The sequence below is a fragment of the Sturnus vulgaris genome, chromosome 4, assembly GCF_052056855.1.
Source record: "Sturnus vulgaris isolate bStuVul1 chromosome 4, bStuVul1.hap1, whole genome shotgun sequence".
NCBI classification, from domain to species: domain Eukaryota; kingdom Metazoa; phylum Chordata; class Aves; order Passeriformes; family Sturnidae; genus Sturnus; species Sturnus vulgaris.
In genome coordinates this window covers 72,112,254-72,128,104 of record NC_142246.1, presented here as the reverse complement: position 1 = coordinate 72,128,104, position 15,851 = coordinate 72,112,254, and the positions used below count along the sequence as shown (strand labels likewise).

General features: G+C 42.1%; 1 protein-coding gene across 2 annotated transcripts in view; it reads right to left on the bottom strand.

Moving 5' to 3' along the window:
• NDST4 (N-deacetylase and N-sulfotransferase 4) overlaps positions 1-15,851 on the bottom strand; it is a 67,848-nt gene that overhangs the window by 17,261 nt on the left and 34,736 nt on the right. For both annotated transcript variants that reach the window (XM_088164241.1, XM_014887938.2), the window contains 3 exons: positions 11,781-11,935; positions 5,874-6,059; positions 4,829-4,957 (listed from right to left, as the gene is read on the bottom strand). In XM_088164241.1, the coding sequence (XP_088020367.1) occupies positions 4,829-4,957; positions 5,874-6,059; positions 11,781-11,935 (470 nt within the window). The remainder of the gene's footprint in view (positions 1-4,828; positions 4,958-5,873; positions 6,060-11,780; positions 11,936-15,851) is intronic.

Here is a 15,851-nt window from a genome sequence, read left to right as displayed (position 1 = left end):
AGAACTGTGATGTGAATTACTTTTGGATTGCAGCACATTGCCTACAATGCCCAAGGTTATTTTTTATTCTTTCTATAGCTATGCTCAGAGAAACAAAGCAAATAAAAAGAAAAATATTATCAACACTCAAGATGTTCCATAATAACATTCCCAAATCTCTTGTGGAAGGTATAAATTAACCCCTCTCTGCATTTACTTTTAATATTCTGAAGCAATAACGTGTGATTCTCCTCTGTCTCTGTGATGAGAGAGAGCAGGGAACAAGAACAAAATCTTCCAAGTGTGGCACATGCGGGACGTGGAGAATGTAGATCTAACAGGCTGGAAATGAGCAATAACCCTTTAGTCACGGTGAGAGTTTAAAAATGGAAATGCCTTTAAGTGGCCTTCAGAATTAAAAGTGTCCCATGCCACTTCCGAGGGAGCTGGAATAATAATGTACATTATTATGGGCTGCCTGTAGCTTCTGCCGAGGGGAGTTCAAAGTTACCTTTCAATCACAAGTCTGATTTGGCTCTCCACAACCAAATTCCTACAAAAAAAGCTAATCTTCCTGAAATTCATCTGCCACATTTCACCTCTGGCTAAAGCTTCTTAGGGGTGTTTGATTGAAGTGGGAAGAGAAGTGTTTAACTTCTCCCTTTTTCTGCTGCTTTTCCATTTTTAACCTGATCTGTCAGTTGCAAATACGTGACACTTCGGTGGGTTTGTGGGCCAAATGTTGTGCAGGGTATGCCTCACTCTAGATCCTATGTGGTGAGGCAGGTGTAAATCTAGAGTAGGGAGGGCTATATATATATAGAAATATGGATAAAAATGACTTGTGCCCGTTTTTAGGGTGGAACTCTGGAAAAGAGTCAGTGGGAGATGGAATAAAAACACCCTGTGAGAGGAAAGGGAAAGGAAGAGTCAGCCCAGGCAAATTCCTGTGTAACAAGCAGAGAAAGGAAGAGCAGGAAGGGTGCTGCAGGAAAGGGATAGCAGGATTCTAGGTTCTCCAAAAGCTTTTCAAGGGGAACAGGTAATGGGAAAATGTGCCTCACATGGGCAAATAAATCCAATTGACTGGCTGCTCAACCAGGCCAGTGGGTGCTGCTGCTTCTCAAAGCCCCATGCACTGATTTTTGCTGTAGTGTTCGACTGAGGTGCCTTTTGTGCTGTCACTTACTGCCTTAATAAAAAGCTCTCTGCTTTAAAGAGGTGGTTTTTTTAGGAGAAATGACTCTCTCGCTGTTGTTTGTAGAGGCAATAATATTTAGGGCTGTATTTATTAGCTTATCTTGGCTGTTAAATGTTTATGGCTGTTGTTTATGGCCTGTGGAGCAGGGGAGGAAAGGAGAGGAGCTATCAAACAGATAGTGGGAGACCTTGTGGATGCTGAAGAGGTGATAAATAGAACAGTTTGTAAAAGCATTAAACATGTCACAGCTTTTCCCGGGAGGCTGAATGAAGGGCAGCGGCCACAGAACCCACTTGGTTTTGAGTCTGACATTTGGATGTGGAAAATTCCCCCTGAAAACTTCAAATCCAATGGAGTTCTCTAACTTCTCCTGTGAGAAGCCTGCTCTTTCTCTTTTGCTGTGGAAAGCATTTCAGTTTAGGGGACTGTATATTACAAATGGGTTGCTTTTAATTCTGAATTTTCAGGGGTTACATCGAAGCAAAGGGAGGGGTTTGCTCTGTTCATCCCATTTGCTCTCTCCACCTCCTGCTCTGTGTTTGGTCACGAGAGAAGATGCTGGGATCCTTGGAAAATACCTTGGGCACACCACAGCTTCCACACCAAACTCCTTCTCCAATTAAAAAACAGGTACTCTAAAGCAGGCTGGTTTTACTGCTGGTTAACTTGTCTTTATGGAGTGTGGCAAAACCAGAAGTGCCTGGAGAGCTGATGATGGCAAGAGGTTTAAAAGGAAAGCAATGTGGCACAGAAGTGGTGAGGTAAACAACGAGGAAGGGAGATGTTAAGAACTTATTCTGTGAGAAGAAAAAGTTATTCTCAAGTACAGTTAAGCTAAGCAGATAATGAGAGGTAGAATTTTTAAAAGGCCGAAAATAACTGAAATGTTGAACTCCGTGAAATGCCAGGTTTTTTTCATCTTATATAACCCAATGAAGCAAATGTTAAAAAAAAAAATTTGAAAGCACCTCAAAGCACTGTAAAAAGCAGTCAAGTATTGGAGAGGTTGAGGAATAGAAAAAAATGACATGATGCTCTTCAAAATGGTTTTAAACAGAAAATAAATTTTTACGAGTTTCAGGCTGACTTTGCTTCTGCTGCTGGAGCTGTGGAATGCTACACACCTGCAGAAAACCTAAATATTTTTTCACAATGCTGATTAGAACCAGAGAATTTTCTAACGTATTTACATGGCTGGGTAGTGTTATATTCCTATTCAGGACATGGTGGTGTTCTTGTCTGATGCCCTTTGGTATTGCTTTCCTGAAGATATATCATGAGTAGCACTGTACTTTTTTGAGTAATAACGTGTTTTCTTGGCTTATGATCTTAATAGAGATACTTATTCTGTAACAAGAATCTTAGTCTTGGGACAAGTTTTATTTTGCTACCAAGATTAGACTGGGCACAAAACCAGTTTTGTAAAGCTTTTTTTACATTTTGGTTGACGTTTTAGATGTCATTTTTTCCTCTTCCCTTCTTTCTAGTGAGTGTGGGGGTTTTGCTGTTCTCTTTTCAATGCTGCTGTGCAAGTGCTGATGCTACAGCTTTTGGGAGGTCTGTCCTAATTAAGATTTAGTGACTAACTGTTTTTTGATGTTTGTCAAGCCACACAGTAAATAACATCAAGGATGATTATAACTTAATTCTGAACATCCAGCTTTGGTCTGGCAAGGGAGATAAGAAACTTTTAACTGCAATTTTTCTTACTTGTATCAAATAGTAAAGCAAAAAGTCCAAGAAGATAACATTTCATTTTCTGCCCCAAACTGTATTTGTATTTCTTATTTATACACACATCTGAAGCTCCTTGTTATTGCTCTAAGCCTCCAAATGAAGGAAACTCTTCAGAGGGGAGCTGGATTGATACCTTTGAAAGAGTTTCATTATTTGATTTTATTTCAAGCCCAGTCTGTTTGCTGAGCCTTCCCCACTAACTTTAATGAGCTTTGCTTTGAAGTGTTTATGCAAAGAGTAAGTAGCCCAAACTGCAGGCTTGAGCAGCCTGCTGCCTTAGCTGGATTCTGGAAAGGTCTGCCTGGGATTCTTGTAACCCTCATTAAAACTCGAAGGAAGTTGGTTTGATTTCTGTCTGTCTTGGTGGAATTTATCCCTCCTCTGCCTACTACTAAATCATCTCTGCCAGACATGACTCATCTTTAGGATTCATAAATTAGAAAGTGAAAATATCTCTCTGAGCCACAGAGTATTCAGTAGAAGCCATTTCAAAAAAATTCCATCAGAAGATCCCCTTGACAATCTCTCTGCAAACTTTATTCCAATGCAGTGTCCCTTGGGCACTTTGTAATTTAACCATCTGTGTGGTATTGCTTCATGGAAGCACAAACATTTTTGGTATTTCAGCTTAATACGTATTTGTAATGCATTTGCTGAAATTGCTAACCACGACCTGAGGAAGGGACAGAGTTTCTATAAAGCTCTTGAAAAAACTGTTTAATCAAAAGTTGATCACGGCAGCTTTTTCAAATACCACCACTAATAGCTACTGCACTCTCAATTTATTGGGACATAGATTGGCTGAGGAATTTGGACTGTTCTAAGCACTGTTCATGGGGTAAGGAGCTCTACATGATCTGCTGCAGGCTACTGCACTGCCCAAATCTTCACATAAGTGAGAAATGCACAGGTATTCATCCAAGTATGATAAAGCTCAGTGTGAATTCCAAGCTACACTTAAGGAAAGTATGGGGAAGAAAAGCCAGCCTGAGAGAACTGCAAGTAATAGGGAGACAGGATAAAGAAGAGGGATCTGGTTTATTCTCAAATGAGGTGTCATGGGTTTGCTATAGAAAAATTCCTGATAGAAATGTCCCCTTTCTTCAAGACCACTGAATCCGACTCGGACACCAACTTACTTACCCAACGAAAATTCACAAGCATCTAACTGTAGAATACCAAAAATCTATATTTAGATGTCTAAATAAAAGTGACCTGGATTTGAGAGTCAGCTCCACCTGAAGTTTCTTTAGCTCTGTAGAGAAGTCAATGAGCACTGCAGTTTAAACTCATTGAAAACGAGGCCACCTGGCAAGACAAGGGATATTTATCTTGTGCCTAGTGCAGCTTGTTTGGATGGAATGGGAAGGAGGGAGGACAATAGCAAGAAAAAGAATTTGATATATGGGGGGTTTTGGCTCTTTCTCTTCCTCCTTGAACCTCTAGGCTCCTGTCTGAAATAGCACCAGGCATTTTTTTAGCAGCTCTAAGCCTATTTTTAGGAGCTGGTGGTGGAGGAATGATAGCAGGCCTGAGCCCTGGGGTTTCCATTGAGCTGTATGAGGAGTGCCCGAGGAGCCAAGCTCATGGAAAAAAAGGGAAAAAATTAACAGAATCAGTTTTTCTACCCTCATGAGTTAGTTTCAGCCTCAGACAAGTCTCTCAGGGGGACCTGGCTTCAGGCTGGGAAACAATAAGGAGCTGGAATTAATGCATTTTCCAGGAGATTGTTGCACATATAGTTGTAGCTGGAAATTGGCAGAAGACATTTTTCTCCTTCCTTCTTAAATTGCTTGTTACCTCTGAGCAAGTGGTCCTGGTTTTTATTTCCCAACCTGATCTCCTTCCCTTCCTCCCTCCCTCCTCCCTGTTAAACAGAACATCCAAGAAATAGCAAAAGAAGGTACCTACGGGATTCAGGAGAATGGTGAGGAAGAGTTCACCTCCTCGGATACTTTTGTCCAGCTCCTGAGGACCACCAGGATATTCTTTGTAAAAAATAGTGTGAGTGAAAAGGCCACAGGTCTGTCGAGGGAGCACCTGGCAGCAAAAGAACAGCAGCTTACAGGTATTGCAGCAACAAAATCCACCCGAAGAAGGACTTTGTTTTCCTTAATTCAATTCAGTATTTTTTATTTTTTACTCAGTTAATACAACAACCAAAACCTACATTTAGTAGAGCATTTGGAAAAACATTGCTGATTTTGAGCCTGTTCCAGTGGTAATTGGACTCTGTGAGAGTTTGGTTTTGAACACTCCCTCTGCCTTGTTCAGGGGATCACAATTTTGACTTGGTAAGCACGGGCAATATTCAGATCAGCTTTTGGGACTTGAAATCATCCCTTGGAATAGTTGTCAGTTCACTTTAGCACACCCAAACTAAAGGTTTGCAGCAGGCTGGAAGGACAGGCCAAAGGACTGGGTAAGTTTTCCTGTCCCCTGTGCACTTTGAAGTGCATGGGAGGAGCCTTCTCTTCCCTGGCACACGTGCACAGGCTGTAAGAGACAGGCGGGGTCCTGGTCCTGGCTCTGGGAATTTCAGGAGCAGAGCTGAAACTTCAGCCTTAGAGAAGTGCTGAAGGAGATTACTTACACCTGTTCACCTTCCCAGGTGGTGGCTTTCTAATCCTTTCATGCATAAAGATGAAGCAGAGCTGGGAACAGAGGTCTTAGGCAGTTTAATGATTTTGCAGAGTGCAGCCATGACTCGCTTGGTAGCTGATGGGACCACGAGCACATTTAGTTTCTAAGGAATATTTCTGCAGTGGCCTGAGTCTGTATGACTTGGTTTTTTTCCCTCTTTTAAACTGCCTAACAAATGCACTCTTTTGGCATCCTTATCCTGCTCGATCCCAGGGAATATTAAGGGTGCTGTGCCACTTGAGGCACGCAGTAAAAGCAGCTCCCTTTGGGGTCCCTGCAGTACAATTGCTATGAACATGGAAATGCAGTGTACCATGATGCCATTGTGGATGAAGCCCCGTCTGTACCGTGCAGGTTTCAGGTGTGGGTACTCTTCTGTGCTGGTCACCCTGATGTGCCACACCTTCTTCCAGGCCTCGTAGAGCTGCACGTGCACCGGGTACACCCCGGAGTGGTGCGGAGCCACCGCGTAGCCCATGCCCGTCGGGATGCCGTGCTCCTGCAGCACACCACGGGGGTGGAACACACACACAAAACCAAACATGGGATTATTCAAAGCTTTCTTCCTGCACACACTGGCACTGGAGAAGTGGAATTACAGTTGGAATTACAGTGAGAAGTAATCCTCCTGGATTATGTTCCATTGCTGTTGCACAGAATAGATTTGCCTCCCGTTCCATTACATATTGCACGTATTTTAACGTGCATCCTACCTGTCTGGGTCTTTTTCAAGGTAATCTAACAGTGCTGCTTATTTACTAAGCTAGTAAACAGATGGAAAAAGAAACGTTGCAGTGACATAGATGGGATTTGTTTCCTAGTTCTGACATAGCACAACTTGCCTTCAGAGTTTAATAAATAAATATCTGGCATATCTTCTGAACCTCCTTATTTTTTTCCATGGTATTAAGGTAGTAGCAAAAAATAGCTTGCACTACTTTTACATCTTATAAATATTTATATTTAGCTCCATTTCTATGTGGAAATACGTGCATCTTCATGAATATAATCTATAGGTTATGCTGAAAATCTCTTTCAAAGACACAAATTCATCTTGCTCCCAGTAGTACCGGACATGTCAGCTCTTTTCTACTCCTTTCAAACTGATGTGCAGAGGGAAACAACTAAAATATGAGATGATTATTTTATGGGGTTTTTTTTGTCCTTCCCCTTGCCCACATTATCCATTGATTACTTGAATTCCAGGAACAGCAAATTCTGCTTGGCATCTTCAAGTACTTAACAAAGAAAGGGTTTTGATTCATTGGCAAAAATTAAGTTAAATCTGTAGGGACTTCTCATTCCTGCATCACATAATGCAACCACTTAAAATTATCCATTCCTTATAGCAAAGACCTCAGGTTACTGACTGATCTTGTAAAAGAGAAACCCAAACTCTCTATTTTGTAATTTATGGAGAACAAAATGTAATTTCAGTTTATTAATGCTGTTACCTACTTAAAGAGGCATGAGTCAGTTTAAGGGTGGAATGAGGGATAGGTCTATAATAAGCGATTGTAAATCACCCTGTTCTCTATTTTCTTTTTTTTTTTTTTTTTTTTGCCATGGACATGTAGAAAGGAAAAAGCTGTATCAAAAGGTTTCTTTAAAGCTGGCCATTTTTTGCTGTGCCTGAGAGGTCTGTGATGCTCAGAATGTCAAACTGTTAACCTGAATATCCTGTCTCAGCTTGAACATACAAACCTTCACCAAATGTGGGGTAGGGGGTACACAGACACACAGATGTTAGGCAGATGTGTCCTGGGGTTGATAATGAACACTGCTCTGATGACATATCCCAAAGTAGGGATCTGGATGAGTATGTGTAAGATCCTGTTTATCTCTTTACTGTTTGATGCTGGAATCGCCATAGCAACAGAATGCTGAAGTGCCAATCTGCCATTCACAGATAAAACGAGGCAGCTTTTCAGGAGTTCTCAACATAAAAAACATAATAATAAAACCTGCTTACTACATAGCTCATCACACAGATATCCAATATGGATTTAAGAAGAAACAACTATCAAATAATTCTATTTTCTTTGGGCAGTTCTATTTGCAATTTACCTGGGAAGATTAAATACTGTGTGTTCCCTTTCAGTGCTTTTCTGTTGCACTTCTTTTCCTCTCATTTTGTTATTAAACTTACTTTGGGAGTAAAACTCATGTGTTAAAGGAGTATATTGGTGTGTCAAGATATGAGAAATACCTGTACTGGGCATTTTTCCTTGTATATTCTAAGGAACAATTTCCTGATTTTTACGTTCAAAATGTACATTGGGTTTTTTAATTTCGAAATTTGTGCTTGTTTGTTTAGTTGGGAATGTATGTGTGATTTGCCATGGTCAGAGAAAACAAGAAAGCAAACTTTTAATTTAATAGATTTTATGTCTGCTGTAGATCTTTTCACACAGCCAAGGTGCAGGTGTGAAGGCTTTTATTAGATGCAAAAGCTAAATACAACCTCAGCTAAATCTGCCCAACCTTTTGGTTTTGTCTGATAACAGGTGATGCAGCCAATGAGTGTTTCAGAAGAAAATAAGGTGAGGCAGAGTAAATCTCATCGTGCTGCACAGGATGATGTTATCCTGTATTTACAGCCCATTTTTAGAGTCAATTTCCAGTGGGCATCTCTCCTTCCCTCCATTAAGTACAGGTATTAATAATGGGACAAATGAGACTCTTTTCATCACATGTACATGCTTTGCCTTGGCTATGTGGTCACTGGGCCCTCATATTGTTGGTATTTAATTGGTGTATTAAAAGCTCATGGTGTGTTTGTGGTTTGAGCAGCCCAAGAGTTCCAGGCAGAGGAAGTGCTAATGTGCACCTGCAGTTGGTTTAAGCAGGAGGTGGGAGCCAAGGAGTGCTATTAGACAGGTCCTCAATTGATTTGTTTAGTTTTACATCTTTTTCTTCTTCCTATCAGCTCACAGCTGCCTTGTACAGGCAGTGACAGTTTTTGCCCTGTCTCTGCTGTGCTTTGGGCTCTGTACTCACAAATGAGCACAGAAGATAATCACCGAGCAAACAAACGGAGGGATGAAATAAAGAGCTACAGGCTTTGGATTAGAGACATTCTACATGGTTTTGTCAGATAAGGATGTACAAAGGGGGAGGAGGAATATCTTACTGATGGCAGGGAAAACTTGGTTTGCTTTATTTCTGGAAAATATGCTAGCATAGACTTCTGCTTGAGTGATTTTTTTTGCCTGTGTATCCATTGCATTGCCTATAAACAAGGAGAATAATACTTCAGGAATTATCAGTTTGTAAAATTTAATCTGAGGTTTTGCTCATTAGTGTCTCTAAAGTGTTTTGGGAACCTCTGACAGAGAAAAAAACCCCAAACCACAAAACATGATCAACTCAAATCCAACTGATAATCAAAAGAATTGTAATTTCCCATTTCCTTAGGCAGCCTCTGGAACACACCATCTATGTTTACACAAACAGGATGCCAGTGTGACAGCAAAGCTTTGGGTGGCTTGTGACTTACTTTACCACAGTTCAGATCTCTGTCTCTTGTTCCTGTGAGGCTGAGGATCTCGTGCTTGATGAGAGATTTGGCAGTGAGGACTTTGGGAATGGGGCTATGGATGGTGCAGCTGTGGGGCCCATCACTCAGGGACACATAGATAAGGATTTTGCCAGGCAAAACTTGCCCTGCTGCCTGCCACATCCAGAGCAATGGTACAGTGACATTTATGCAAGATGTGAGGAAGTTTCTTCCTCTCACCACGTAGGCAGTGGAAAGGAAAAGTGTCTCAGTGATACATAGAACAATTTGGAGGGCTCTGGGTGAAGGCAGTCTCCTGGCTCACAAGCAATGTACACGGAAGGGAATCCTTGAAGGCAGATGCACAGAGGTGTCCATATCTGCACTGAAATCAAGGCAATTAGATACCTAATTAGCAATTAGTTGTGTGTGTACAGAACTGTTCAGATATCTGATTTCTATCTCTGTGTTGTGACAGAGCTGTTTGAGGCAGGCTGCAATTGTAAGCTCCCATTTTATAGAGCCTTGTTAGGAGGTGTGGATAAAGCCATGTGAAACACAGCCAAGGCTTTTATCTACCAGCCAGAGTAGCCTAAAGGTCTTAATAAACAGAACTTTTGTGTGTTTTTTGGGATCTTCAGCAACCTTGAGTATTGTTCTTGGAAATAATGATGTGCTCTCCCTTCCCGAAGACTCTGTTACCTCCTTAGCCATGTTTAAAAAAAATGAACAAAGAAATAGAACCTTAGGTGAAGAATTAATGTGATCACACTTCCAAATAATTACTGCAGCTTTCCCAGAAGCTGACACAAAGTGTCACCTCTATGTGCAGCCAAAACAGGAGGTGGGCAGATATGGTAAATAAATGAGAAACGCAAGAGAAAATGGCACCAGCATCAAGCTGTCTTCTCCTGAGTATAATATTAAATAAAGACAGTGGACAACAAACAAAACATGTGTAACATCAAGCAAAATTTCTATGTGTTGTTCCAGACGTCTGATTTAAATTTGGATCCACGTTGTGAAATCAAAGAATAATGGAAAGTGTTTGGCTTGAACTTGGAGGGCTTAGAGAAGAGCTGCAGAACAGGGAGTTGCTTTCTCAAATAAGACATGCTGCTGAGGATGAGAAAGGCAGGCAGGAACCAAACCCACTCTGAAGTCATGGCTGGGACCTCTGTGATAGCTATCAGGAAGGCTGTCATATCGGGAAGATAAATTTCTCCCACAAGAGAGAATTTCAGAGGAAGCCTTTTGAAAAGAAATGTTCTCATAAGGAAATCGTACAGCTCATATAGATTCAAGGTCAAGGGGTTGATACAACCCCTGTCCAAATGTTAGCAGGAAATAAAAGTGTAATAACAGCAGCTTTTCACTGACATCAGCTCCTTATTTATAGGCACCCTAAGGAGTCTCTACCCTTCAGGACACGGGCTTTATCTTTCTGGAGTTGAAGTTGCAAACAGATTCCATTACCAGCTCTGTTTTCAGGCTATGCTACAGATTTTACTCCCAAAGGTGGCTCGACCTGGATGACTTTATGCTTCCTGAAAATACTTGGAGAATTTCCCCATAGGTTTAAAGATGAAGGGACTGGTTTTTTTTGAGATATGGATCGTTTAAAAAATTACTCTTACTTTTAAAATCTCAGCTCTGTTTGGGTCTCTGGGCCAGGCTACCCAAAAGGCATGAGCAGGCCATGCCAGGAATGAGGCTGACAGGGAAGCAGGACATGGGAAGGGGGGGAAGTCTGGCATAACAAGTAAACAGTTAAGCCATTTTTAATTAATTTTCTTTAAAGGTTGTTAGGAAAATGTTTCCATAAACAAGGGAATAAATTGCTTCCAACTGCTTGTTCAAGCATTTGTCTCTGCCTTTTTCCTGATGTGCCTTGGCTGGTGTGAGGGATAGGAGGAAGGGGCTTGGCCTTTTGGAGCTGGGAAAGGCTGGGATTGCTGTTCCCAAAGCAGCCCCACTGTGTCCCTCTGCTCCTGTGAGCAGCTCTGGTTGCCTGGCATTTCTGTGCCTCACCACACAGTGTCTTTTCCAAAGCCAGCACTTACAGATTGCAGGTTCTCTTTGTCATGTGCAGTAAGCCAGCAGAATGATCCTGGAAGGGCTGTAAATTGTACCAGTACTGTGAGGCCTGGGCAAGGTGGGAGGATGGCTTGTGCAAGTTCAGAGCACAAATGAGGAAAAGGGAAGCACCTTTATCTATCAATATTAGCAAGAGGTTAGCTCTATAAAGAGCATTTTTCAAGCAGTCATTTAAAAAAGGCACAGTGAAATCCAGCAGCTCTGTCAGCACTAAGATTTGTCCCAGACCATAGCCCAGGTTTAGGGTTCCTCCCTGCCTTACTGAGGATGTTTGCAGCAGGCTTTAGGAAGCTGATAACCTGGGTACAAACTGCTGCCTAAAGTTTAGAAGGCCAGCTGGTATCTGCTGTGTTTTCACTGATTCTGGTCCCTCTGGTCCTGCCAGGGTACTTGGGGCAGGGCTGCTCCCTCTGCAGAGAGCCTGTGCCACTGGGAAAGGCTAAGACAAAATTCAGTTTGAGTCACAAACAGGCTGGGTTTGGGATGAGTTTCTAACCTCACTGCCTCTGTTTGCATGCCTGAGTAAATATACAGGTATTGTATGGGCAAGCTTGAAACCAGTGTGGGAAGCATGGCCAGGGTAGTGAAGGCATGGTAGTAAATCCCTCGGGAACCCTTACTCACTATTGCAAACTCTTTGTTGTGGATCATCTGCTCCACCAGCGAGGACTCATTGTGGAAGAGGTGTGGCTGCATGTGACTCCACATGTGGGGAAACCACCAGAACTCATCCACAGATCTCAGCAGCAGATCATCACCCTCATCCTCCTCCTCAGTCCCTGCAGAGGGAAGAAAGGGAGAAAAAAGATACTAGAAAAGCAAAAATGGTCCATAATTGTTTTTTTAACACAGAAGAGTCTGCCAAAAACCCTGGTGTCTTTGGCCTGTCTCACTATGTTACTGTCATGGTTATAAACTGTAGGAATATTAAACAGTAAGATTTTTTTTTTTAACATATATGATCATAAAAACTACCCCCTCCCCACTTTCTCTATTTGCTTTATTTTAATGCCACACTATCTTTTCATTGCCATAACCCAGCAGCTTGGATGTAACGTGACAAAAACAGTGTCAGGAATATTAATGCTGTTTTCCAAATCTTTTGAAAGCTGGACAAATGATGATGTTCAATCAGTATTGAAGAAAAGGTTCAGTATATATCAGTTATTTTCCATTTTGTACTGATAATAATGCCACTGTTAAATACAAAATACTCTCCATAAAGGCAACATATGGATAAAAATGCAATCTTATCAATGCTCCCCCTCTATCCTCCTTGTAACTACAGCTTTATTGGTCTTGGTTAATTGAAATCTGATAATTTCAGGTAAAGTGTGAAACAAGTTTTAAAATATAAATAGGTGGAAAGCATGAAGCTGAAATGGCAAAAGGGTTTCAAATATTTCTTAGGGTTCAGTATTCAATTTTGGCCAGATTTAATCTTGAAGTAAACCCAATAAAACCTCCTGTGTTAGTGAAGGGTATCTGCTGCAGGCAGAAGTGAATATACGTGGCTGTAACCAAGCAAACTTCCATTTGACAAAGGACACAACGCTGCTCCCACCATCTGCAGACACGTCTGCCCTGCTTTTCCAGCCTGGAAAGGCAAAGTGACGCTGCAGTAGCTTCACCCTCAAACTACCCAACAATATTTGCTTTCTAGCAGATTTCCTTCGTGGTCTTTGCCATTTGAAGGCTTTTATTTTGCTTCAGTCTAAGAAATAATTGCCAAAATCAGTCTCCTGATGCAAACATAGAAATCCTGTCTTCTTGCAGGCCCTTTAATGTTTTGCGAAACTCATTGGAAGCAAATGCTCCACGGATGTCACTGTTTACTTGGCAGGAACATCCAGAGATGCCTGTTCAGTGCCTGCACTTCAGCTCTTGGCTTTTATTTTTCATTTCTGCCGTGGTTTTTGAAGAATGCCACTACACAAGGAGAGCAGTACTTTGAAACTTTCTCCCAGAGTCACTGAATCCCTTTGCTCCCCTCTTTGCAGCACTCTGCAAGTTCTAAGGAAGCTGCTCCTGCTGATGGGAGTGCTGCTGGGAAAAGAAAACAACCTTGTTTACTAGGGAATTGCATACTGAAAAGAAAGGCCTGATGGCTGCTCCCTCTGTGCCCTGCATTTTTGGAGTGACTGCTGGCTTGGTTTTGGGCTATGTGCTTCACCTGCAGTCACTCAGGCACGGGCAAGGGAAGAAACTTAACACAGGCTTTCAAAATGGGACAGAGCAGGGAGACAATGGTGTTTGTGAGGCAACTGAGGATCTCTTTGATAAGCCAAAGTTAGGGATGAAGAGGAAAAAAGTGGGTATTTGAAATACGTAAAGAAGTGCAATCAGAGTAGATTTAGGTCAAAGTATGTTTTAGTGCCTTATCAGCTTTTGAAGTAGAGTGGAGTTTTTGAAATAAATCCTACTTTCCCCATTAATTTCTTTGTAAATTTAAATATACACCTAATAAAACTTTGTGTTTCTTTTACTGTAACAAAAACCAAACAAGATGAAGCATAATGCTTTCCATTTCAAAGAATAACCCCATCCTATGGGATCTATGAAATGCCAGAGGTGAGGCAGAAAGGTTCAAGTTTAAACTTGTGTGGTGGCATTGCTTATGAGGTTAATTTTTCTCACAAAGCTTAGAAAAGAAGGCTGTTTGATTTTATGAATTCTTAGGTAGTGTTACTGCCAAAAATATCTCATGCCAAGTTTGATTGGAGCATTTGGTGGGTGCTTATATTGTTTATTCAGAGTATTGGAGGCTAAACAAGGGATCTTGAGGTTTTAATGTCTTATACAATCAACATCCTTTCTGTAACTTTCTTCATTTAAATGTGAAATCTGAAAAATGCATAAAAGCTATGAACAGGATGAGCATGTGTCTGCTTTGAGTGCACTTTACACAGGTAATAATTCAAAGTTTGTTTGTGCATAATATTTAACCCTGCATTTTAAAACTAGAACCTTACTTAGAGGTCTCTGGAGTTCAAAACTGAAGCAGAGCTGGAAGCTACTACCAATAATCTTGTACATCTCAAAGGCAAATGCTGAGAAGGTGTTAATTGCAATTGCTGCAGCATGAACAAGTGGCAAGTGTTTGTTAAAGCTGCAGAACTGACAGGGTCTGCTCTTCCTGTTAATGGTGTTAATGCAGTGCAGAGTTTACCAGCTGATGTGGCCTGATGTATTGCAATACCTGATTTGTCAGCAGCAACTTTCCATGAAAATGTGTAACAGTTTAATCTGCCAACACATCCTCACTCATCTCCCTCCTGTGGTTTTAAACTGATCCAAGTTTTGGAAAGGAGAGCACAATGCCACACTAAAGAAGTCACTAAGGCATGGCAGCTGTGGAGCACTAATAGGACACGTTGAGTATCTGATAGTAAAAATCTCTGTGGATCAGCAAGCCACGTGTACAGTAATTAAAGAACACCTTTCATGCTTTATTTAAAATGAGTCAATGAAGTGTAAATTGTGTGGAGAATATGCTGAAACCTTTGCAGTAGTTGGGATGACCAAGGACCATCCCCACCCTGGAAATGAAGTGCTCTGTTATAAACCCGGCTGCATCCAGGCCCCTTAATGGAGCCACGAACATGCTTCAACTTGGGAAATAGTTCTGTGCTATTCTGGGGAGCCTGGAGAGCCTTAGGAAGATGGGCACACATGTATACCCTCCTCTTTTCTCTCTCTACAGTATTAGCAACTCTGAAACGGGCCAGCATTGCATCAGAAAACCTGGAGGGACTAGGAAGGAAGGAAAAATAGTGGCAGGTCAGGGAGTGGGGTTTTCACAAAGGCTGCATGTTGTCTGCCAGCCACTGCCCACTGTCATTAATATTAACAGTAAATCCAGCTCTTCATCTCCTCCCCTCCATGGATCACCTTTCCCCACAGTGCACATGAGTGATTGGTACCAGCCCTGCTCTGGAGATGGCCCCAGAAGAGCAGCCTGCTTTAGAGCAGCTCAGAGCCCTGGGCTGCTGCTGTTTGTTTTGCTGCATTGCACATGAGTCCAGTTCATGTCCAGAAGGAGCAGCTGCACAGACAGCTCAGCCTGAAGTGAGGAGAACACTGCACTTGTGTCTCCAGAGCTGTTCTCTGACCACAGGTCTGCCACTGCCTTGTTATAAGAGTCCAGGCAAGCAATTCCATCTCTGCCTGCCTCTCATTTTTCCCAGGCTCTCCAGCCTGTTATCCATGAGGTTTCCCGGGCAGCAGTTGCTCAGCATTAAGTGCTTGCACACGGGGAAAACAGCCTGGACTTAGTGACAGTGATACAAATATAGGATTTTGCCTTCTGCCTACTCATCCCTCAGATGTTTCCTCATTTCCCTTCTCCCAGGGTGACCTGCCTCATGGTCTAGGAAAGCAGGGACAGCATCATTCCTAGGTTTTAAACTCACCCTCCCATCCTCTTGCTGCCTTCTCCCATGCTCCAGATTAAGTTTCCCTGGCATCACTCAGTGAGTGGGGCTGAATGAGCTGATAGCTGAAGGTTTTGGAGCTGGTCTCCAGAGGTGGGAAGGGTGATGGGGTTTGAAAAGACAGACAGGAGATTCTCCCTTGGAAGGAGTTTTTTCTTGCCTCAGCAGTACTAGGGAGCAGCACAAGTCAGTGGCACCAGAGGGAAGCCTGAGTGGAGGTGCAGCAAAGGGAAAGGAAGAAGAAGAGGAAAAGAAAGAACAT